The sequence below is a fragment of the Pteronotus mesoamericanus genome, unplaced genomic scaffold (genome assembly GCF_021234165.1).
Source record: "Pteronotus mesoamericanus isolate MK-2021 breed Mesoamerican mustached bat unplaced genomic scaffold, CSHL_Meso_final contig_33, whole genome shotgun sequence".
NCBI classification, from domain to species: Eukaryota; Metazoa; Chordata; class Mammalia; order Chiroptera; family Mormoopidae; genus Pteronotus; species Pteronotus mesoamericanus.
The window spans coordinates 4905752-4930874 of record NW_026555135.1 but is presented as its reverse complement, the minus strand read 5'-3'; the positions used below and the strand labels follow the sequence as shown (position 1 = coordinate 4930874).

General features: G+C 37.8%; 1 protein-coding gene across 1 annotated transcript; it reads left to right on the top strand.

Moving 5' to 3' along the window:
- The first annotated feature begins 302 nt into the window (after nucleotides 1-302).
- CLNS1A (chloride nucleotide-sensitive channel 1A) lies at nucleotides 303-21522 on the top strand. The gene is made up of 7 exons (XM_054576312.1): nucleotides 303-514; nucleotides 6396-6532; nucleotides 11309-11410; nucleotides 12348-12455; nucleotides 13756-13929; nucleotides 18216-18306; nucleotides 20569-21522. The coding sequence occupies exons 1-6, from the start codon at nucleotides 390-392 to the stop codon at nucleotides 18281-18283; spliced, it is 714 nt and encodes a 237-aa protein (XP_054432287.1). The 5' UTR covers nucleotides 303-389; the 3' UTR covers nucleotides 18284-18306; nucleotides 20569-21522.
- Nucleotides 21523-25123: the final 3601 nt, after the last annotated feature.

Here is a 25123-nt window from a genome sequence, read left to right as displayed (position 1 = left end):
TGCATCCTCAGACAAGGGACTCCGTGTCTCAGGATTCCGTTTCCCTTTTTGTAGAAAAGTAAATTTATAATTTCCTGTGCTTTCTCTCACAGGGGTGCTGTGACGTAGGATAACAACCCTCCGATATTCCAAACCTGAAGTGTTAGAAATGGCTAGGGAGAGGGGTAAGAGGACCAATGTGAAAAACTCAGCCAGGTCTCCTTAAGCTTCCTTAGGCCTTCATGAGGTACCTCTAGGACGTCTCATCTCTATTGTGAATGGTCCCCAAATTCCGGGGCAAACTAAGCTGCTCTTCCGGGGTAGTTGTTTCACTTCCGGGGCGGGACGCGGCGAGCTGGGTTTTTGCTGGGCTTCGGTTCTCTTGAATTGTCTCGGCCGTCGCTACTGCAATGAGCTTCCTCAAAAGTTTCCCGCCCCCGGGGTCGGCTGAGGGACTTAGGCAGCAGCAGCCAGATACAGAGGCTGTGCTGAACGGGAAGGGCCTTGGCACCGGCACTCTTTACATCGCTGAGAGGTAGGTCCATGTTCCCGGGTGCTGCCTCTGCGCGCCGCCTGGTGCAGAGGAGCGGGGACGAGACCGCGACCACGGGGGCTGCTGGGAGCGGGCGCGCGTGCTCGGTGTCGCCTCGGGAATGCCTCTGTTGGGAAAGAAACTCGATTGTTCTTGTGGCTTCTCTGCCTTCTCCAGAGCTTCCTTTTGTGTCTTCTTTAGGTGGAGTTCTCATTGATTATGCCTTTTTACTCGTCTTTTTACCGGAGGTCTGGTGCATGCGTAGCCCTTAACTCAAGGTCTCGTTTTAAGGTTTTGAGTTTTCAGACCCTGAGCTAGACTCGTCGATGTGCCTTGCCTGCCTTTTCCGATGAACAGGTGTAGATGTTGTCCTGGGCAAGACATGCAGGTTTAGAGCAGATTGTGGAGGATTTTGAAAGTTCGGTTCATACGCACTGCAGATTTTTTAATGTAGGTATGGGCGGGGTCATAACCTGAGGGACCTGATTCTTCATTTCACATTTCTGATTCCCATTTCCATTCCTAAAGGAATAGCTCTTTTATTTGGCCGTCTGGAGCACTTTCACAGTCGGGCAGACATATCTTAAATACTGCGATTGTAGAACAGGTCCTTATTTCCTTGACATACGGTTCCATTCATCACCAAGCCAACAATGACGCGTTGAATCCTTACTGCCCTTTACATTTCTCTGACTTTTCCCCCTGCTGCATCACTTTGGGATACAGCCAGAGAGAATTTTCTGCTTTTAGGAGCTCATGTGATTACATTGCACCCACACAGATAATCTAGAATAACCTGCCTATTTATTGTGACCTTAATTACATCAACAAAATCCCATTTGCCAGGTAACATAACATATTCACAGTCTTGACTCCCAGGGATGAAGGTCATGGGGACCAAAATTCTGCCCACCAGGAAGTATACAAAAAATGTAGATCACCCTTGGTTTACAGCAGCAATTTTCAACCGTTGTGCTGTTAAAGAGTTTTTAAAATATGCAATACCTGACTATTTAGTTAGGGGCACTGACTTCTTTACCCTTAGATTGTCGAATTTAAAAATGACATCAGCCAACACAGCAGTAGCTGTCTGTTGAATGAATCAAAATTATACTTACTTTTTTTTGACAGATCAGCAAAATATAATACCTTTTTTCATGTGCCGGAGAATTTTAATAATTAGTTCATGTGTGCCATGAGATGAGAAAGGTTGAAAATTGCTGATTAGGGGGAAATTTAGACATTGAACAATGCTTAGGCTTTTGGCTGGTCACTGAGATAGGAAATATGGGTGAGAGCAAAAGCAAGTGTAGGGTGAGCTGTACGTAATGAGTTTGGGTTGGATAGTGGGGATGAGTTGGACGTATGTATGTGTGTGGTATTCAAGGCAGAGATTTGAAAATGATTAGTTTAAGTGCTAGCATATGCTCATGGAAATAGATTAATTACCCCAAAAGAGAAGAGGGCCAAGGATAAATTGGGGACACATCTTCATTAAGAGGTAGGTCATGGAAGAAGAGACTTGGGAAGAGGGAGGAAGAGTAAAAAGTAAAATCTGAAAAGCATCTGTTGGGTATTCCCAAAGGAGATCTTTAGTCATCCGGAGACAGTTTCTTTTCAGTGGTGGAAAGTGGAGCACAGACATATTTATAACACCTACATTATTCTTTTTCTTCCTATGCTTTCTGTGGATATTGGCTTTTTCTATAACATAACCTTCTCTGGGGGGAAGGTTCTACACTTGTTTTTTCATTTTGAAAAATTTCAATCCTAAAGAAAGCTTACAAATGTTTTCAGTTAATATCCATGGGTCCTTCACCAACATTTATCAGTTGTTACCGTTTTGCCATGCTCGAGTGTCTTTTTTTGAGCTGTTTGAGAGTTGCAGACATGTTGTGACTTTACCTGTAAATACTTCAGCATTATCTCCCAATAACAAGGACGTCCTATACAACCACAATACAGTTATCACAGGAAGTACAAACTCTTCCTAAATTCTTATCTGTTAAATTTATTTCAGCTTTTACTGACATTTCTTTTACCTTTTTTTTTAAAAAAAAATTTTGTAAAATACACATGCAAAAAAGAATGTAAGTTATATATTTATGGTTTAAAAAATTGTAATTAAACTGACACCTGTACATGCACCATAGAGGTTAAGAATAGAACATTACCAGTGCCGTGGACACCTCTGTTCCTCCCTCTTTACTCTATGTTACTCTCTTTTATCTTTTTGTTCTTTCCTACCTAGCATTTCCAAGTCTTGATAGAATCAAGCTCTCAACAAACGGGAATGGCTTTCTAGAGCATGTGACAAATGAGGATGAGGATTAATAGTTAGCCAGGGGAATGGGAAGGATAAGAGGAAATGTTCTAATTAGAAGAAACTGGATGCTGAGAGGCAAGGGTGAGAAACAGTATTGTGACCAATATGGGATCTATCTATATGTGTATGTATATGTATTTTATATATGTGTGTATATGTATACTAAAAATACATACACATGTATGCATACATACAGTACGCACACACTGTCTAGCAGTTCATCTGAGGAAATGAGGGAGAAAGAGTGTAAAAATAATAAAAACTGGAGAAGAAGAGAACCATGTTCATGAGCTTGGCTTATAGCCGTTAGGCTTTTGGGAAACTGCTTTGGGTATTTAGGCAAAAAGGACAGGGTCTGATTTGGTTTTAGGTAGATAGTTTCTCAGATATATATATATATATTGAGAAATTTAGAATTCCCAGGCTTATTTTCAAACAAAGCTTAGTTTCTATAGGAAGTTGATTTTTTATCAGAAATAAGAAAGGGAACAGAAGCTTGAATTATTCAAAATAGGTCACTTGAAACAGATAAAATAAATAGGTAATTAAATGAAAAATAGGTAGTTTAAATTTAAAAGGAATGTGTTTTCTTACTCAAAATTAATTTAAAACCAGATAATTAAACCAACCCAAATTACTATGCCAGGAATAAAGGACACTGATCATACTGTGCAAACACATTGGAAATTAGTAAAACGTTCCTCTGCATGTTTACTGGCTTTCTAATTCTTGTTTTTTTCTTTTGTGACTCTTGGTTTCTTTGGGACCGATTAATTTGACTTTTTGGTTTTTTGGAGGGTATTTCTTCTAGAATATATAAAAATAAAATAAAAATCAGAACTTAATTACACAGTAAATGTTGCCTTTAAGTGGAACTTGCTTCTGTTTTGTAGAGTGTTAATCCATGTCCATATATAAGAATATGAGCGCTCCATAGGAAATGCTATGCTCAGGCAGCATTTGTGTCCCGCCAGCAGTAGGGAACTGGAGCAATTTATTTTTAAAACAATTTTATTTATTTTTAGAGAGAGGGAAGGGAGAGAGAAAGAGAGGGAAAGAACCATTGATGTGAGAGAGAAGCATCAGTGTGAGAGAGAAACATCAATCAGTTGCTTCTCCTACGCACCCCGACTGGACAGAAACCGCAATCCATGTATGTGCCCTGACCAGGAATTGAACTGGAGACCTTTCACTTTGCTCTATGACTCCCAACCAACTGAGCCACACCAGTCAAGACAGGAACTGGAGCAATTATGCTATGCTTTTTAAGTAAAGACCAGAATTTGATAGGCACTGAATATGTTTATATTTCAGTTTTTCCATCACCTGAGTCATTTAAGAATATTTTGTGGCTCTGGATATTTGAAATTTTGGACACCCAAACTTGGAATACCCCTATCCGAATTGTAATAATGCCAGGGAAGTTTTGAGGTGAGAAAAAGGAGTTTATTTACTTAGTAATACTTTTAGTAAGGGTCTAGCTGTACTCGATGTCACATAACCACTGTTTCATCTCCACGTTAAAATGAGAGCAATGGACAGGAAACACACATACTGCATACACAATCCTTTTTTTTTTTTTTTTTTTTTTTTTTTTTTTTTTTTTGCTGCATACACAATCTATTTGCAATAATAAAATCTGTTTCCTTGGGACTAATGGGATGAGTCATTCTGCAAAATCACTTCTAGAGCTCTTACCACTCTAGACTTTTTTCCTTTTTTTTAAAAAAAAGATCTTAGTTTTAGAGAGAGGGGAAGGGAGAGAGAGAGGGAAAGAAATATCAACGTGTGGTTGCCTCTCATGTGCCCCGCTACTGTGGGGACCCGACCTACAACCCAGGCGTGTGCCCTGGCTGGGAATAGAACCAGTGACCCTTCTCAGGCCAGTGCTCAGTCCACTGGGCCACACCAGCCAGGACTCTTAAGCTCCTAAGATTTATCAGTTTAAGCCTCCTAGGTTTTCTTTTTTAAATAAGCATGTTCAGTGAAAGTTTTTCCAAATGATAATATGTATTTTTTGGTTTTGCTTTTTTAAGTATTCAATTCAATACATTTTAGTATACTTACAAAGTTAACAATTTTCACCACAATCTAATTCTTCCTTAGTTTTCAATAAGAAAGGATCATCATGTATTATACACTTATATTAGGCTGTTAGGCATTGATTTCCTTTAGGGGGACTAAAGTGTGAGTTCATGCCCCCCTTATATTGTATATGAATGGGCTAACTGCTGCGCTTTCATTGTTCTGCCTGAGGGAGTCCTAGATCCTCTTACTGTGTTTGTTTTTGCTTGGTTACAAATTAGACAATCAGAGTTGTTAAAATTGTATAGAAAATAGAATATTGTGGGGGTTATATTAACTTTTCTTTTTTAAGTAACAGCTTTATTGAAATACTGTAAATCATGTAACATACAATTCACCCATTTAAAATGTACATAATTCAGTGGTTTTTAGTCTATTTACAGAGTTGGGCAACCATCACCACAATCAATTTTAGAATATTTTCATTGGCCCCAAGAGAAATCAGCACTCATTAGCAGTCACTCTCTGTTTTGCTCCAGCCCTTTGTAACCACTGTATTTCATTAGCTTTTATTACATTAATTTTTTTTGTTGTTTCTTAAGGACATTTTTGCTACTTTTTTTCCCTTGCTAAGTGGTGCAGCTCCAGATGGGTGAGGTATTACCAAAAAATTAGCCAACCCTTACTCAAAACTTCACATACTAATTTTGGTTGACATGTTTCCTTTCTACACCTATAAAATACTTGCATTTGACCACTTTTGAGCTTCCTTAAAACTAGACCATGCTTATCTGTGGCTTTCTCCTGAAGCTGCAGAATAAATGAAAGTCTTCATAAAGTCTGTCTTTAGTGTGATAATTATTTTATAACTTGCAGTAAGTGCGATTACAGCCATTTCATGTGTGAGTGATTTAATATAGGATTAGTGGAAAAATGAGTGATTCCCAAGCATTCATTGCATACTTTCATGCTGAGCACTATTGTAGTAGTTTTGAAGAATGTTAAGTAAAGAATATGACAGTTTCTCCTGTCAGGTAGCTCACTTTCTATCAGAGTACATATCTGATTTATTATAACGTTAAACGATAAGTGGTACGTTACTGAGCATAAGTGCAAGGTAGAAAAAGAAGAAATCATGAATTCAAGTAATTGGACGGAAGGCTCAAGGAGGAGCTGGGATTTAACCATATGAAGAAGATTTGCAAAAGCAAAGGAGATGCCTGTAGACTTTCCAAGTAAGAGCAAGCATAAAGGGCATAGAAACACACATGTGAATTAAGAAAACTTATATTTCAAATCTATTTAAACTTTTAGCTGGTGAAAAAAGAGACCATAACAGAATTGGTCTTAAAGAAAATCAGTTCCTGCAGGTGAATTTTTTGATTTTAGGAATATTTCTAAACAGCAAGCTTGAGAGTATTCATATAATTTATAATTATGCATGAAAGTGTCCAAGCTGAACCTTTGTAAACTTTAGAAAGTTAAGTTAGGATTTAATTGCTTGAACTAATCCACTTAAAACATATTTTTCAGCCGCCTGTCTTGGTTAGATGGCTCTGGATTGGGATTCTCACTGGAATACCCCACCATTAGTTTGCATGCAGTGTCAAGGGACCTAAATGCCTATCCACGAGAGCATTTGTATGTTATGGTGAATGCCAAATTTGGAGGTAAGTATGGTAATTTAATCTTGAGCTGCCTTTGACAGCATATTATTATTTTAAAAAGCAGTCTTTGATCATAATCAATGTAATGTTAAGCTATGGACTTATTTTGGATAATAGTTTGTTGAGTGAAATTTAAGCACAGTAAAATTATTTGGACACTGCCTTTTATTTTCTATGTATTTGCACTTAGAATGATTCAATTATTATGGATTTATATTTCTAATTACTTCTCTTGAGGTTAACTGTTTCTTTTCTTTCTCTTTGTGAAGGCATTTATATTTGGCTCCCTTACAAGCTTGGGTCAGTGTATTTTGTGCTTCTAAGAGTTTAGGATAGAACCTGATTTGTTTTGTTTTGTTCTGTTATCAGTGGAGGATGATGTTGCCCTCTCTCTACACTTGGCGGTGCCATTTTGATTGCCATGACTGGGGTGGGGATGCTACTAAACATCCTACAATGCAGGCGACAGCCTTCCACAACAAAGAATTATCCAGGTCAAATGTCAGTAGTGCCAAGGTTGAGAAACCATGGAATACAGGAGTCCCAGGTTTTACTGTTGGAGACAACTGTCAAGGTTTCATAAAAATCTAGTGCGGTTAATGAAGGATGGAGTAAGAAAGATTAAAAAAACCCATTTTATAAGTTGTTGACTGTGGGTTGTAAGAATTCTGAATGAGTTTAAGTTAGGCACAGTGTAAAAGCTAAGAAGTTGATACACTATATTGTGTTAGTTTAGTATGTTCATCTTTTGTAGAAGTACTGAACTTTGGGATTGAAGAACATATGTTATACCTTTAGTAAACTTGCTCTTGAAAAATGGATTCCTTTCCTTGAAATGTGTATAAGAGGCAATGACGTAAGTTTGCGTGTTGAGCTATTGCTTCTTCAGTTAAGGGCTTTAATATAATTTCAGATATAAGATGACCACTTATGTTCAGTGGGACACTAATTATTTAGTACTTTTTAGGGCTTTTGGCAAGTTCTGCTTCATTAAGTGCTGACTGGTTCAGCTATCTGAAAATATTATTGTTATACGATTTCAAACTCTTGCCATTGGAAAGGATCCAAAGATAGATAAAAATCTAGTCCAATTGAAATGAGAGGGTAAGGAAAAGTAAAAGCTTTTGACCTTGAGTTGTAGAAAACTTCCAAATAAGGTATGGGACACAAAGTTTACTTTCCATCTAAGTAAATGCAACTATAATTTCATAACCAGGAGTATTATATATCATGTCTAGTTTAAAGCATTTATTCATTCATAGAAATGCAAAACCTTAGGGGTGGGTACCCTTGTGATTCAGTTCCAAATGCTGATATGAAATGCCCTTAAATAGTGCAGAATACTGTCATTGGGCAAAGGTAAAAAATAAGGATAGAGGGGTAGGGTTCAGATGACCTAGCTTGACTAAAACAAGGTAAAAAGAAAAACACTCTGAAGAAGTCTGTCATTAACTTGGTAGGCAAGTCATTTTCATCTCTCTGCACCCCAATTTCATCTAGAAACATAAGGGATTATAGTAATCTTTAGTTCTTAAATAACATTAGAAACAACTGGGGCACGTACTAAAAATGGTAATGTTGAAAGTCTCAAACTAGGAAGTAAGGATTCAGTAGGTTTGGAATGGGGATTTTAAATGTTTGCTCTATAATATGATTACTTTCTTGAAATTTTTTTTTACTTTATTTTTTTTAATTTTTAAATCATGTTCTATTACAGTTGTCTCAGTTTCCCCCCCTTTGTCTGGGAAACTCCTTATTTCGCCTTCGATTTTAATTGAGAGTCTTGCTGGGCAGAGTAGTCTTGGTTGCGGGCCTTTGCTTTTCATGACTTGGAATATTTCTTGCCACTCCCTTCTGGCTTGTAGTGTTGCTGTTGAGAAGTCAGCTGCTAGCTGTACCGGGGCTCCCTTGTATGTTACTACCTATTTCTCCCACGCTGCCTTTAGGATTCTCTGCTTGTCTTTGACATTTGCCATTTTAATGATGATGTGTCTTGGAGTGGGCCTCATTGGGTTCCTCTTGAATGGGACCCTCTGTGCTTCCTGGACTTGTGTAACTTTTTCCCTCCTCCAATGAGGGAAGTTTTCCATCATTACTTTTTCAAACAGGTTCTCTACACCTTGCTCCTCCTCTTCTTCTGTTATCCCTATTATACGGATATTATTACGTTTCAGGTTGTCCTGCATTTCCCTCAACACCTCTTCATTCTTTTTGAGTCTTTTTTCATTTTCTTGCTCTTTCTCGGAGCTTTTTTCCTACCATGTCCTCCAGCTTGCTGATTCAATCCTCGGCTTAATCGAGCCTGCTTTTGATGCCTTCTACTGTGTTCTTCAATTCAGAAATTGTATTCTTCATTTCCTCTTGTCTCTTATTGATAGTTTCTATGTCCTTTTTCATACTGATATAGTTTGCAGTTAAGTTCCTCGTAGTTTCCCTGTAGTTTTTTGTAATTCTCTCTGAGCTCATTGAGCTTCCTTAGAACCATTGTTTTGAACTCAATATCTGATAGTTTCCTTGCCTCTATTTCATTTAGTTCTCTTTCTGGGGATTCCTTCTTTGCCTTCGACTGGGGGGTGTTTCTTTGTCTTCCCATTATATGTGAGACTCTTCTTTTTTGCTTCTGCTTCTTCAATTGATATGTCTTGACTTCCTGACTTTGTGGTGTGAACTTCTCTGGTAGGATACCGCTGTTTTTTCTTTCTGCATCTGCCTCTAATGATGTCAGATGTTGTCCCTGTCTGACCTTAGGCGGTCAGTTCGAGACTTCCAGGAATCTGTGGTCTGTGGCTGTCTCCTTCAGCTGTTAATCCAGTCACTCCGCACTCAGCAGGCCGGTTTAGACAGCTCAGGGCAGGGCCGCTTTCTTGAAATTGATGGGATTATGATTAATCCTTTCTAAGTAATATAAGTAGGACTTTTCTGTCTTACTTGGATTATATTTATTTCAGTGATTGTCCAGTTGTTTTTTTTCCTAAAACTCTACTATTCTCATAAATGACACATACTTGAATCCTTTTTTCCCGGATTTTCTTCCTTTCATCCTGATTCTCCAAGCTCCAGACTCTTCTCTTTGGCTTACCTCCATAAACCTCTTTAAAATGAGCCATCATCTTATTGTTAAGAACATTAGATTATTAAAAATTTTTATTTATTGATTTGAGAGAGAAACACCAACTCATTCCACTTATATATGCACCATTGGTTGTTTCTTGTGCGTGGGATCAAACCCACAAACTTGATGTATCGGGATGATGCACTAATCAACTGAGCTACATGGCCAGGGCAACATTAGATTATTTTTTAAATAACTATAAATTAATTCTCACTGTTGAAAATTTACAAAGATTTAAAAAGATTGAAAGTATAACAGCCACTAGTGTGATCTAGGATGAGGTGATGAGTGTGGGTCATGGTCATTTTTTTTCCTTAATTGCAAAGATACTTCATTACATTTCTATTTCTTGCCCTAAGGCAGATTACTAAGGATATGTATGAAAGAAACGTAATGGTGGTTATTTCCAGGGAGGGAACTAGAGTAGTAGGGACTTACTTTTCCTTTGAGTCCATCTAGACTCTTTTCAGTTATTTTTATACCAGCATGTATTATTTTTATAAGTTCATTCAGTTATAGAATAGTAATCACAGTATATCATTTTTTTTAAACGCATTGAAAATGTTTGGTAGTACTATAATATGTTAAACTATTCAGAATTATTTAAAATTCTCCAATATTTTGTATTGTTTTAATTTGTTTATGGAGGACAAGTATATTGCATTTAATAATATAATAACATTGGATGATTATATTTTTAAATCTGTTTAGATACATATAAATCACATTCATTTTTAACTGCTATCTATAAAATGTATGATCAGGTTATAATATAACAATTTTTTTGATCAATATTTTTTATACTTTCATTAGAAAATACAGTACGTCTAACCATTTGTGTACAAACTCCTTGTGTATATAATATGTCCTTAAATGAGGAATTGCTGGGTAATAGCACCTCCAGAGTGGCTATAGCAATTTCCACTTCTGCCAACAACAGGTGCATGTTTTCTTTATTGAACATTTCTATTTTTTCTTGCTTATAGACTTTGTTAATTTATCTGTTGGGTCAGTTAACTTTTATGGGCCTTGGTTTCTCATTTGTACGTTGTTGGTGATGAATCACATCAGTGGTTTTATAAGCTGCTGCTGTACCCTTAGTTTCAAAGTGAAAGGTTGAAGAAGCACATGATGTTAGAACTATACTCACTGGAGGCCTGACAGTTTGGGTTTCCTCACCACTCCACGACTCTGAGGGGGCTTAGAATCCCTAGGGTTCAGTGAAGTACAATGTGACTAGATCAGAGAGGCTATCCAAATTTTTTTTAGCCCTGAAGTAACCGTGTTTTTGTAATTTAAAGTAAAAATTGGATTGCAATATTTAGTTCTATCAATAAACATTCTTTAAGAAATTCTTTTAAGCGTTTTTTGTTGTTGTTGTTGTTTTTTAGCCCTGGCTGGTGTGGCTCAGTGGATTGAGCTCTGGCCTTTGTGCAAACCTAAAGGTCGTCAGTTCAGTTCCCAGTTGGACACATGCCTGGGTTGCAGGCCAGGTCCTCTGTAGGGGGTACGCAAGAGGCAACCACACATTGATGTTTCTCTCACTCTTTCTCCTTCTTTTCCCCTGTGTCTAAAAATAAAATAAAATCTAAAGAAAAAAAAAAGATTCTTTCAAGCTTTTTCTTCAAAATGACATGGTGAAAAAGTTACTTTTATTTCCTTTCTAGAAGAGTCAAAAGAATCTGTTGCTGATGAAGAAGAGGAAGACAGTGATGACGATATTGAACCTATTGCTGAATTTAGATTTGTGCCTAGTGATAAATCAGCATGTGAGTGTACTATAGAATTGATTCTTTCCCCTTATGTACCGGGTATTCCCCCTGTTGACACAAATACTTTTTCTTTTTTGAGAGTACATTAATAAAACTGGGGACAGTGAAATAAGAAAGGACTTAGGATAGAAGAAGCAACAGGAGAGCCCAGGTGGGACTGCTTTGGCTCGCTGAGAAGTTAGACAAAAGGGGGCCTTGGGGAAAGGCTCAGGGGCTTCGCCCAGGATGAGCTGCCCTGCCCATTGCTCCCCTGGTTGCAAGTCTCATGGGGTCTTTTAGAGTTTAGAGATGCGCGCCTGTGGGGGGAAAAGAAGGGGATTGGAAAGACACAGGCGTGCTCCCGCGAGGGAGAGCATGACACACACACATTTTACTTTTATCCTCATTACCTCTGGTCTGCGTTTTCTTTGTTTTAGCTTCTGTACTATCACTGAGGACAAGATACCTATTAATATCAAAGATGTGGATCTATAGTAGACACTGTGTTCCTTGGTGTGGTGTATGAATGGAGGGATCTGGTTACTTTTATTGCCTTGATGCTGTTGACTGTGAATCTCACCAGATACAGGGCAGAGGAGCCATGGCAGTTCCAAAGTGGAAGATGTCAGAATAACTGGAAAGAGCCCTGTTAGCTGCACGGGGCTTCACTCAGACACTGGCAGTCTGACCAGAACTCTCTGACTCTTTCTCAGAAAATCCCGCGTGAAGAGATCTCAGTAATATCTTGAAATGAACTTAACTGTTTTTTGACTTGACCTTGCCATCAGGCACTTTTCAAGACTGATTCTCCTTGGGATTCAGCAGGTTTTGTGAATATTGTGACCCTAGTATACCTCTCATGTACCCATGATGTTTGCATCATGGTTATTTGGTTAGATTTTTATGCACATTGACCAGAAAGAAATATTAATTACAGCTTAATTTCCTTGTTCAGTGGAGGCAATGTTCACTGCAATGTGTGAATGCCAGGCTTTGCATCCAGATCCTGAGGATGAGGATTCAGATGATTACGATGGAGAAGAATATGATGTGGAAGCACATGGTTAGTGAAACAGAATTTTTAAAAGTGTTTTTGTGTGTCTCATTTTAAGCATTTATTTGTACTGAGGGGTTGGGATTAATATATATTTATATCTCTAATAAGTACCCATATAATACGATTATTAATAAAAGTGAATGGCACAATTCATGTCTAAGCCAAATTGGAAAAATTTTGTAGGCTCTCCAAGCTTGATGGTAAACAATAGAAATTATTGAGATGGTGTGGAGAAAGTGGATAGATAAATAGAAGGAAAGAAAATGGCAGATAGGAAAGTGTGTAGTCAGGCGAGTCTTTTAAGTTGATATAGCCGCTACCAGGGAACAAGCCTTCTCCCTTTATTACTTAATACCTGTATCATCTGCGTCTTTATTTAACACATTCCTTTAGCTGTCTCATTGCAAAATTTATTTCTTTTTTCCAGAACCAGACCTTGTTTACCTAAGAGTATTTCCCCTTGCTTCCCCAGACCAGAATGCAGGCAGTAGCCTGGTAGAGCCTTGCAACTCGAGGTGCCTGCTGTTCTCTTTTCTTTTCCCCATGATTTCCTCTGCGCTGGTCTGGCTCTCAAAGCCCTTTCCTCCATGGGTGTCCACATCTGGGCCCGAGACAGACTCATTTCTGGCATTTTCTTTTATATATTTAAATAGGTTCTCAGCTGAGATTTTTGGATGATTTTTTTAAAGTCCTCTTTATATTTTCCAGAGTTTCTGATTTTTTATAACGAGCATGTATTTTATTTATTATGTATTGATTTGAGAGAGAGAGAGAGAGAGAGAGAGAGAGAGAGAGACATCGATTTGTTATTCAGTAATTCATGCATTCATTGGTTGATTCTTGTATGTGTCCTGGCTAGGGATCAAGCCTGCAAACTTGGCATATCGGGTTGACCAACTGACCTACCTGGCAGGGCAGAAGCTTGTATTTTGATAAGGATAAAACCTTCAGTACCAATTAATAGCAAACTAATTTTCACTTATCTGTAAATTTTCCACCTTGGAATAATATAAGACCCCCTGGCCTCAGGAACACCCTCTTTTCCTTCTTGTTCCTGCACATTTGATTCTTTGGGAATTGCTATTTCCTGACTCCCTATCTGATGGAATCCCTTATCATCTTAGAATAGGGACATTTTCTTTATCTCTGACTTCGACAGATGGCCTGTATATGTGTGTTAAATGAATGTTGAAAAGTATTTTCCTAGACCCTTTTTTCACTCTATCTTTAGTAGATGCATTATTGGGTATCCTTTTTTTTTCATCACTACATTATAATAGCTTAAAAAAATTTTTGTTTTGTTTAGAACAAGGGCAGGGGGACATCCCTACATTTTACACCTATGAAGAAGGATTATCCCATTTGACAGCCGAAGGCCAGGCCACATTGGAGAGATTAGAAGGAATGCTTTCTCAGTCTGTGAGCAGCCAGTATAACATGGCTGGAGTGCGGACAGAAGATTCAATAAGAGATTATGAAGGTAAGTGCCCTTCTTCCTCTCCAGTGTGAACAGTCAGAGGTTCGCTTAGTCAACAGGGTAAATGTATAGATTCTTTCAGAAACTAAGAGAAATCTCAGAATTAACTATCTATGGTGTAGGAAGCAAATGTAGAATTACATAGAATGGGAATTCTTGTGTAAATTTTTTTGAACTTTTTTCCTAACTACAAAAATAGTCTATGTTCACAGTTAAATGTTTTTTTAAAATGGGCATAGGCAAAGAAGAAATGAAAAAATCAAGTATAATTCCAATTGAAGACATCTATTAACTTTCTGTTCCATCTTTCCAGTCCTTTTGTTTGTTTTTACTTTTGTGTATATGTGTGTGCACGCACATTGATGCTGCCATTTTTATTTTTAAAATGAATTCCTGTGTGATTTATATGCAAAACCAGGATAGTAATTTGATTTAAAAGGCTAGGCAGCATTCAAGAAACTTAGGTTCTCTTTTTGTGACAAACATCTGGACCTTAAACAAGTGGTTTTAAATGTTTATGTTTTGGTTGTCTCATATTTGTAAGCTTCTTTGTAAATATTTTCCCTATTAGACTGGTTCCCTTTTCTAAGTATTCAGTTAGATTCTTGAAGTATTCTTTTTATTCAATCTTTACCATTTAGTCCCCTATCTAGTCCAATACTGAGTTGTGTGGATTTTCCTTTAAATGACTTTTAGGTCTCCTTGCTATTACTGCTGCTTTCCTCCAAACATAAGCCCTTTTTTCCTCATCCTGGATTTAGAGTAGTTAGTTTTTGCCTTTGTCATCCCTTCTTCCAGCTCACTGTGTCATATTAATCCTCAGAGAACACTCTATGTTGCCTTTATATAAGGATGTCTCCTCATGTGGTTGCCTGCTACTCCCCATGTAAAGTTCAGACCCTTCACTCTGACTCGAAGAGACAACCCTGTCTTTGCCCCAGTGTCTTCAGTCTTGTTCCGCCTACTCTCTATAAAACATTTAGGTAGTGCTCTTCTGTTCTAGCCCCTGATACTAGCACATGACAAATATTTACTCATTTAATCCTTCCAAGAACCCTCTGTGGCAGATGCTATTATGATCCCCATTTTCAGATGAAGAAACTCAGGTACAGAAAAGTCACACGGCTTGTTTCGTGTCAAATAACTAACAAATGGTAAGAGGATTAAATGAGCTATTATGCAAAAAATAATATACCATGCACTGTTATAAGCACTGCTTGCATCTTTAGATATATTTAATATATGTTAGTATTTTATGTTGCTACAGAATTTTAATGCTTTTAATTTTTAGTGAAGCAGAGTATTCTTAAAAAGAGCTACCATCTTTTTCTTTTATTGGTACATTTAAATTTCTTTCATAATGCTCTGATCAACATCTCCCTATACACAACATATTGACTTAGGGATCCTAAAGTTCTGGAATATTTTTTAAATATGGTTATTGATCTTAGAGAGAGGAATGAAGAAAAAGGAAGGGAGAGAGAGAAACAGTGATGTGAAAGAAACCTTGATTGATTGCCTCCCATATACACCCTGACCAGGGATTGAACCCACAGCTCAGTTAGGTTCCCTGATAGGAGATCAAACCTGCAACCTTTTGGTGTATGGGATGGTGTTCCAACCAACTGAGCCAAACCTGCAAGGGCTCAGATATTTTAATTAAGAAAAGTTTAGCTTTTGGGTCACAGTGTTATTCCTTGTGTCTTCTCTCCATTTTAGGTCTTGGCTGGAGAGCCTCCACCACAGACTTTAGGGTGAGACGGCTCAGATGATTTCTGATGCACCACCAGCTTCTTAGCTGAAAGAATGCAAGGTGTTACTTTTTTTTAATTACAATTTTTTTATTACACATTTTTTACAGATTGACTAGAATGTGCCCTGGACCATTGAAAAGCCTTTCATTATTGAAGGGTTGTTGTTGTGTTTTGTTTTTTTTTAATTGTAAAAATTCCTTATTTAATTCTTTGTAGCAAACAGTTTTAAGGTCTCAAACGCTTTGCTAAAGTGAGGGTTTGTTTTTTAAACTTTTATTCCTAAGTCTCATTGGCATATTTAGAGTCGCCTGTATATAAAACTTCAGTCTGTTCTACCATTCCCCATCTTCTAAACTCCTGAGTACCCACATCAACTCTTTTTGCTATTTAGTTTGACCTGGCATTTAAAAAAAAAATTATTTTTAAAAATTTAAAATAAAAATGACATATATTTAAGGTGTGTAACATGATGTTTTGTTACACATCATGAAATGACAGCTATAGTCAAGTTCATTAAATTTCCTCTCCATAGTTACCTTTTGTGTGTATGTATGTGTCTGTGTGTGGTGAGAACACCTAAGATCTGTTTTAGTAAGTTTCAGTCTTTTTGCCATTTAAACATAAGTACTATCTGCTAGTGGCATTTCATTGCTTTGTGTGTTTGTGTATGTTACAAAGTGTTTATTGAGTTACTGGGCCAAGTACAGAGAATATGGCAGTGCTCAGGAGAGATGAGGTTACTATCTTTGTATCAATTTTAATGAAGAGAAAAATGACCTAACTTATTGTGGTTAATTTGAGATACAGGGGGAGTTTGAGTAGCTGTGAAATCAGAGGCTGGACCCTTCAACCAGCCTGGATAGTTAGGGAGAGACTCAAGCTTCATGGAGTAAGTGACATCTAAGCCAGGATCTGAAAAATGAATAAAAGTGACCCTCATGAAGAGGCATTGCATACAGGTTGCAGAGAGAGGCAGGTTATGGGATCAGCCATGTGCAAAGGTACAAGAGACCATGCAGTTTTGGGAACTGAAATTATGCCTGGAACTCTCGGTGTGAAGGGTAGTTTTAGCAACAGATAAAGCAGATAATGAACTGGGTTGTATCTTAAAGGCACTTAAAGCTGTGTTCAAGAATTTCAGCGTTTTGCTTAGGTCGGGGAAGCCATGAAAGGATTTTAGTTTGGTTAGTGTTTCTCTGGCTTTGACCTGGAAAACGAACTGCAAAGGAGAGTACTGGAGGATAGAAGAGAACCTTGTTAAGTAACTTAAGTTTTACGTTCAATGAGAGCTAGTGGACTAAAGTAGGTAGTGGCAGTGAATGTCAAAAGACTTAACAGATTTGGGAGATATTTAAGAGCTAGAAGCAACAGAAGTTAGCAACGTGGTGGGGCTTTCTGGATTAGGCAGGTAAGAGGTATCCTTGAGCAAGACAGGAAAGAAAAGCATTTTCTTTGTGGAAAGATGATGAGTTAATTTTAGATATGTGTTACATATTTGCGCCCTGCTGGATATCCTGGTGGTGTGCCAAGGGGCTGCAGGCAGAAGCCAGTTTGTGGTGGGCTGAAGAGTAGAGGGGTAAATGGGAGCTGAGGAAATAGAGAAAGCAGGTGTAGACAGCTCTTTCCAGAAGGCTTTTTTTTTCTTGTCCTAACCTCCTCCCCTTTTTAAAATGAGATGAGATAGCCCTGGTCAGTGTGGCTCAGTTGGTTGGAGCATTGTACCGTAACTGAAGGGTCACAGGCTCGATCACTGGTTAGGGTACGTTCGTTGGTTGCAGGTTCAGTCCCCCAGCCCAGGTGCGTGTGGGAGGCAACTAGGCAATGCATCTCTCTTGCATTGGTGATTCTCTAAAAGCAATGAACAAAAAGTCGTTGGGTGAGGATTAAAAAAAAAACAACAAAAAAACCCTGGCTGGTGTGGCTCAGTGGACTGAGTGCTGGCCCGCAAATGAAAGGGTTGCTGGTTCGATTCCCAGTCAGGGCACATGTCTGGGTTGCAGGCCAGATCCCCAATAAGGGGTGCTTGAGAGGTAACCACACATTGATGTTTCACTCCCTCACTTTCTCCCTCCCTCCCTCCCCACCCTAAATATAAATAAATAAAAAGATGAGATAAACAGGAAAAGCAAGAACCTTGCTCTATATTGTCTTTTCTCCTGAATTGCCTCATAAGCTCTCTGAGAATAAGACTTCATACCTTAAAAAAAGTCAGACAGAAATCCCTAGCACAGTTCTGTGTGAGTGAACAATTGATGCATATTGCATTTGCAAGTTTCTTCATAGTATTATTTTAATGCTGAGCTTGAGAATTTACGAAGTAAATGTACTTAGACTCATTTTACCCTGGCCTAAATGCACAGGTAGCATATTTCTTTCTCAATTTGTTCCTTGATAGCTGCATTTTCAAAAGAGAAAGAAATAGCAGCTCTTACCAACAGGGGGCATTAGCTTCCTTCTGGTCGAAATACAAGCCAAATCTTTTCCTCCCTGAAGTGTTCTGTAGACTAGTGCTCAGTGGTTCATTTTTTCCTTCAGATGGGATGGAGGTAGATACTACACCCACGGTTGCTGGACAGTTTGAGGATGCAGATGTTGATCACTGAAAATGACTTTATGCTGCTTTGAGGTAAGTCGTCTATTTTTTTCCCTTGTTAACTGAACATGAAAATCCTGTCAAATAATTAATTTTTATATTTGTAATTCAGGAGAACTGTATAAAATTAGCAGTTTGGAAAAATGTTAGTTTTCATTTCTGAAATTATTGTAAATTATGTGGTTTTTTTTCCTCTAAGAAATCAGGGTCTACAAACATGATGATATTCAGGTTAATTAACATTTACTTACCACACATGAGGCACTGAGAGCATATGGAAGGTAAGACACAGACATCATCAGTGAACTGAGGAGATTGAGACTAGCCTTTGTTCAGAGACGGAGCTCTCCCTGTTTGGCTCAGGTGGGAACTGCAAACCTGAGATCATGTCCTGGTCTGCTCTTGAATCACCTTTTCCCATTTGTGATGTTTGAAATCTTAACATGTTCATCAGAAAACTCAAAGCAGAGATATGCTGCAACTCATTGCTATTCAGATTAGGGAGGAAGTAGAAGTAATTACAAATTTAGTTTTAAGCCTTTAATCATAATCTTGTATCTGTTTATTTACTTCTCAAAATAATTGTCACCTTATTCTAGGCTGATTTACCAAAGCAGAACAAGTCCATGCACAGTTGTCCAAAAGCTATCATTTCCCAAGTTGCTTCCTTCCTGTTTCTGACTGATACAAGAGTTTACTGCCTATTTTCTATCCTCTGACCTTTTCTTGAGCTTTGCCTGCAGTGTGTCCCTGACTGTTTATTTGCTACATGTTACACTGAGAAATCAGTTGTCCTTTGCCAGCTTGAGTGTCTCAGCTGTATGTTAGATAATAACTAAAGGTTATGTAACTCGTTCGTATCATACAGAGTGAAGACTAGTAATCCTAGCAGCCCTTCTTTATGAGCTATAAGATTTCACACTGTTAAATTACTATCCCTCTGTCTCCTCTATATTGTCCTCCTGCCTCTGACCTGATAGCATTTTCTTGAATGCCAGCTTTCCTCCATTCTTGGAATGCTACTTATATCCAGGTCCTTTATTTTATTAAAGCATGGCAAGATTTATATATTTTGGCTTGACTTTTCTACCACTGTCCCACATTCTAATTAGGTTTTGAGACCCATTATTCCCAGTTCCATTTACCTTCCAAATTATTGCCATTATGAATATAACATTGTTTCTTATACTAACCATGAAGTGTAATAATGAATCTGTTTTTATGTCAGGTGCTGCCAGTTGAACTATCAGAAAATAATCTCTTAAAGAGTTCTGTGATTTATATCTCTTTAAATACTTGATTTTTATTTCTACAACATTTAGTTCTGTCATTGGTAGTCATACCGTCTAAAATTAACATTATCTCCTCTGCACTTAGCTTAAAAACTTATGTTCATATCGCTGGAACTCTCCTAACTTTAATGTTCAGATCTCATAGTTCCAGATGCCAGTACTTCAGTATTTTACTTCATGGGAAATCTTTTGGTAGAAACTTAAGTGTTCCTCCTTTATTTCTTACATTTTATTTATCATGTTCTTTATGGCATGTTGGTTTTTCAGTTCAGTAATACTTATTTTGTATCTTGAAACTGGAAAACAGATTTTTTTGATCTTCTGGCTTTCACATATTCTTTAAAAAAAGACTATTCAGAGAACACCAACCACTCTATTAATAAGGATTATGAGAAACTCATTCGGTCTGTCACTAATGGTTACACAAATGGGATGTTACTGCAGTTCCCTGGCAGGAACTCCGAGGATTCTTTGTAATGTAATTTTATGGTGAAATAACCATAAAATAGCCACACACTTTGTTTTCTGTTCATTTTATGCTACAGCTGGAGTGGAGAGAGATGTTACTCATTCAGTTTATACAAGTTCTTCATCTGGATAATTGACCTGAATTCCAAACAGTGTCTGTAAATTTTTAATCACTTAAAATTTTATTTACCTGTAAGGCATGAACAAGGATTAATTAGAGTGTTTAGGGAACAATTAAGAATTTCAAGGTAATGGCACTAGGACCTCTCAGAGCTTGGGATCGGGTGAAGGGAAAGGCACATGCATGATGGGATCGCAGCTCTGCCAGGTAACAGCCCTGCGTCTTTGGGCAGTAACTTCTCTAATCCTCGGTTTCCTCATCTGGAAGATGGGGATGATGATAATACCTGACAGGATTGTTGCAAAGACTGAGATACAATAATATCTAAGTCTGGTGGCACTCTTGACTAGGCAGGCAATAAAGAATAGCTATTATTATTATTATTACAAACACTGTAAACCTTTTGTTTTTCAGATTCTGCTCATAACTGTAGGAGAGAACTTGGTGCCTTTTTCACTGTGGAGTGGGTGTTGATGAAAGTATTTTTCCTTCTTCAAAACTTACCTGATGAACCAGTTCTTTCTTGAGACAGACTGTATACTGAGAGAAGTTGTCACCAGCAGAAGAAACTATGACCTTTATTCACAAAGGTGGATTAACTTAACCAAGAGGGTATTTGTAGTTTATCATTTACCCCCAAATTCCTGTGTCTAGGTACCCTCTGAGTAGGCCTGTATCCACCTTCAGTGTACGCATCTTCCGTAACCTAGCAGGGCCATGCGGTGAAAACGCACAGGCACTTGAAGGTGTTGGTAGACTGGATGGGAGCAGCTGAATCTAAGATATGCCCCGTTAGGGCCTAACAATAACCTTACCCCTGAACAAGAAACACAAAGATCTTGGAGGAGTCCTGGCCTCTGCTGATTTCTCCACAGGGGTAAGGCTGTTTTTACTGATTTGGGACCCAGATTAATTCATTCAGGCATCTTAAGGGAGCCTCATTGGAAACATCCCCGCCACACATGCTAACACAAGTGCTGCTTCTGACTAGCTTTTGTTCCTCTCACCGTGTTTTACCAGTCTGTCCTGTTATAACCTCTTCGGTTATGTCCTTTAATTTCTAGACTCTTAGGTCAGTTTCTGTAACAGAACGCATGAAATTGGGATAAAGTCCTCAAAGCATTGTACTTCAGATGACAATTGTTTTGTCTTTGTAATAGCTTAACAAATAAATCTAGGTTTTCTATATTATTGTACTCTTCACTGAAACCATTAATGAGAATTTTTTTTAATTAATGTTGGCAGAAACTGAGAATCTTATTGGTCTTGTTTTTGTTCAACTTATTGAGAACATGAGCGTGAAATGAGTAAGAAAATGTATCATTAGAGTTGCTGGCAAATATTTAGTAGGGCAAGGATTTAACACATTTTAAGGAATATCTGCTTCTTCCACGTGGATTAGGAGTAATTGTTTATAGCATCCTTATCAACTTTAAATTTTCAGCTTATATTTAGAGATTTGTACTTGAATTCCAATACCATTATATTACCTTAAAATAAGGTGAGAAAAGCTATTCAGAATCACTTGGCTAATTAGTGACTAAATTTTGTCACCTGTGAGCCCAGTGTTCTTTTCGACACTTTCATTTGGTTTCCCTCAGCCTGCATGGTAGACTGAGGAAAAAGCAATTTTTCTTTTTCTAAACATCTGGTAGGTACTGAATTTGTTATAATAGGCAAGTAAAAGGGCCACTTGGAATGGACACTGAAATTTACTGAGACCTTTGTACAGCCACTCTCCCGGGTTCTTTATGTATGTTATGCATATAATATTCATTACTACATATGAGGAATAAGTGCCGTTATTATCCTACTTTAAAGATGAGGAATAGTTACAGAGAGGGAAGTAATGCTTAACATCACAGAGATGATGATCTGTGATTTTTAAGCCTTATCCTATACCAGCAGCTGAAAGGAAGCAAATCTCTTTACTGTGGGGTTTTCAGTGTTAACATTTCAATGGACAGCACAGGAAGTTCCTAAATTTCTCTGCTACAAATCCAGCCTCACTCATTCTATCCTAGGCATTTATTGATTCCAGTAAACAGGCAGGGTATTCTCATGGGCTGCTCTTCGAAATTCTGTTTGAGTTCCTTTTTAAAGCCATGCTTACAGATTTATAATCCTAACTTACAGTGAAACATAAAAATTCTCGGATAAGATCAACAAAATGTCAAGAAGGTTCTGTGCACGGTGTTTCCTGTAGGCACTGCTGTGGTCAGCCTGGTATTGTGAATAGTGTACTCAGCTGAGATGCAGGAGGCCAAGCATCTCCTGGCTTGGCAGGCAGGATACTTAACCTCTCAGGACCTATTCCCTGAACTGTAAAAGGAGGGGACTAAATGGCTGTCAAAGATTCAGCTTTAACATTTTATAACACTAGTCAGTTGAAACCATAGCTTTGAAAAAATAGGAGAAGGTGGGAAAAAGATATTAGGTCAGACTTAAAAAGTGAAATTCATAGTGATCAGCAAGCCAACATTTCTTGATTCTATTTGAGCTTAATTTTAGAGTTGCTAGAATTGTTTTGTTTCTTGACATAGAGAAAATTTAAAGAAAGGCACATTTTCCATCCACAATGTGAGCCGTCTAAAATAGCCCTAATGGCTACGGTTAGTGGTCATCTGCTCTAGATTCTTTCATTTTTAAAATGTATTCATTAAAATATGGTTCCAGTGGGTTTCTTCCTCCTTCAGCTTAGTTTGTCAGATAGTGATACTTTTCAAATTAAGCTTGTCTAAATCTTTGTAGATTATGTATTTTGATATCTTGTTAGGATCTTTGCCAGTATTAAAGAGAAATTATGCACAGGTGATCATATTATATAGTCCTTTACTTTTAGAAAAAAGACAAGTGTGATTATTCATTGTTAAAAGAGATATTTAGATAGCATTTGGTTTATCTGCAGGATTTCAGATGGTAGCACTACTATATAGCTAATTCCCATGCAAATTTCATTTTAAAAGTATTTGTAGAATGGGTAAACCTACATCTGGTACCTATCTTCTGTGGCTAATATATAGTAATTTAATTCTAAGCCAGTCCCTTATGAGGATTCTAATAGAATTATTGTCATCCTTGCCAGAGCTGAAACAGAAACTTTTTATTACTGTTTTTTGGTTTTTTTTTTCATCCTCACCCAAGGACACGCTTACTAATTCTAGAGGGAGAGGAAGGTAGAGGGAGAGAAACATCAGCGTGAGAAATACTTACTGGTTGCCTCTTGTATGCGCCCTGACCAGAGACTGAACCCGCAACCCAGGCATGTGCCCTGACTGGGGATCGTACCCGTGATCTTTTGGTTTACAGGACAACAATCCAACCAACTGAGCCACACCGACTAGGGCACAGGAACATTTTTGCTAGCATCTCACTCTTGTCTGCTCACATATACATAAATAAAACCAATATGTAATTTAGGGGAATTCATAATTTTAGATGAGAAATCAAAACCTTTTGGGAGAGCAATGAACATAGTTTTTGTTCACTTTTTTAACAATTATTTTTTGTTTTTAGTATAATTTTAGGAAGATAAAATAGAGATATGTAATCGGGGGATAAGAAGGCTACATAGAAGCGTATACAGGCAGCTGTCAGAGGGGAAGGGGGTTGAAGGCTGGGTGGAAAAGATGAAGGGATTAAGCAAAGAAAAGCCTCATAGACACAGTGACAGCATGGTGACTACAAGAGGGAAAGGCGGGGTGAGGGGAGGTAGAAGAGGGTACAGGGGGGTAAGTGGTGATGGAGGAGACTTGGAGCAGTGAACACACGATATAATGTAAAGATGATGTATTATAGAATCGTGTACCTGAAACCTATATAATTTTATTAGCCAGTATCACCCCAATAAATTCAATTTAAAAAGTGTAAACAGGTTAACTAACTCTGACTTCTTTTTTTATTATTTTGAAGATTATATGAATCACTAATATACTCAGTCTGACAGCAGCAGAGGAATATAACACATAGGCCACCCCTATACTATAAAAGGGTCAGTAAATGTTAATTACTACCAGTAGTAGTAATTACTTTTTATAAAAGAAAGAAGCTACAATAACAGTAACTCACTGCTTACATCATATCTGAGAAGGCTGAAATTTAAAAATCCACCGAGCAATTAAAATAGATGTGGTGAAGTCTGCATTTTTCTCATAGGACTCAGACCTGTGCTGCAAGTCTCTCTCCTGCTCTGCAAACAGGTCCAGTGTGCCTGACCATCTAGCCTCTAGGCATGCAGCAGGTTAGAAAAGGAGGAAGGAATGGTTGTGTCAGGCATTATAAGTAACAGCAGCAAATAGCTGATAGAATAATGAAGAAAAGCAAATATACATTATCTAAAATACAGTAATCCTTTATATGAGGTGCAAATATGAGGATAGTGAAGCAATTTATGTTCATAAAAGTGTGACCAAAATTATCAGTCCAAATTCTGGTTGTAAATAAATCCAAACCTGGTTAATGTAAGCAGAGAAAATTTACTAGAAGCCTATCTGGTAGCTCACAAATGGACAGGAAAACTGAAATAAACCAAGCTCATAAAAAGGGTAGAAACCAGGAGTGGTTAATGTAAGATGTAATGATTCCTCTGTTGCTGTTAAACATTTCTTAAGTCGCCCCATGTCTCTGAGTCACCACGAAGTCCCGGCTGGCACTGTGTCTGGCCCGATCAGCTTCTGTTGGGGGAGGGCACTGCCCCTGCCCAGATTCTCAGATAGGAAGGGTGCTTGGATGCTGGTTTGCAAAAAAATGTATAGCTCCCTCCTGCAACCCCAAATCTTAAAAAAGAACTTTATTAAATTGGGGTTGTATATTAAAAAGTGAAGAAAGTTTTTAATAAAAACTGAAGGACACACTATTTGTTAAAAAGGCACATATTCTTTGACCTAGAAAATCCATTCAAATTAATTCCATCGATAAATTTGCACATTAAGAAAAGGTATATGCAAGGATATTAATTGCAATTTTATTT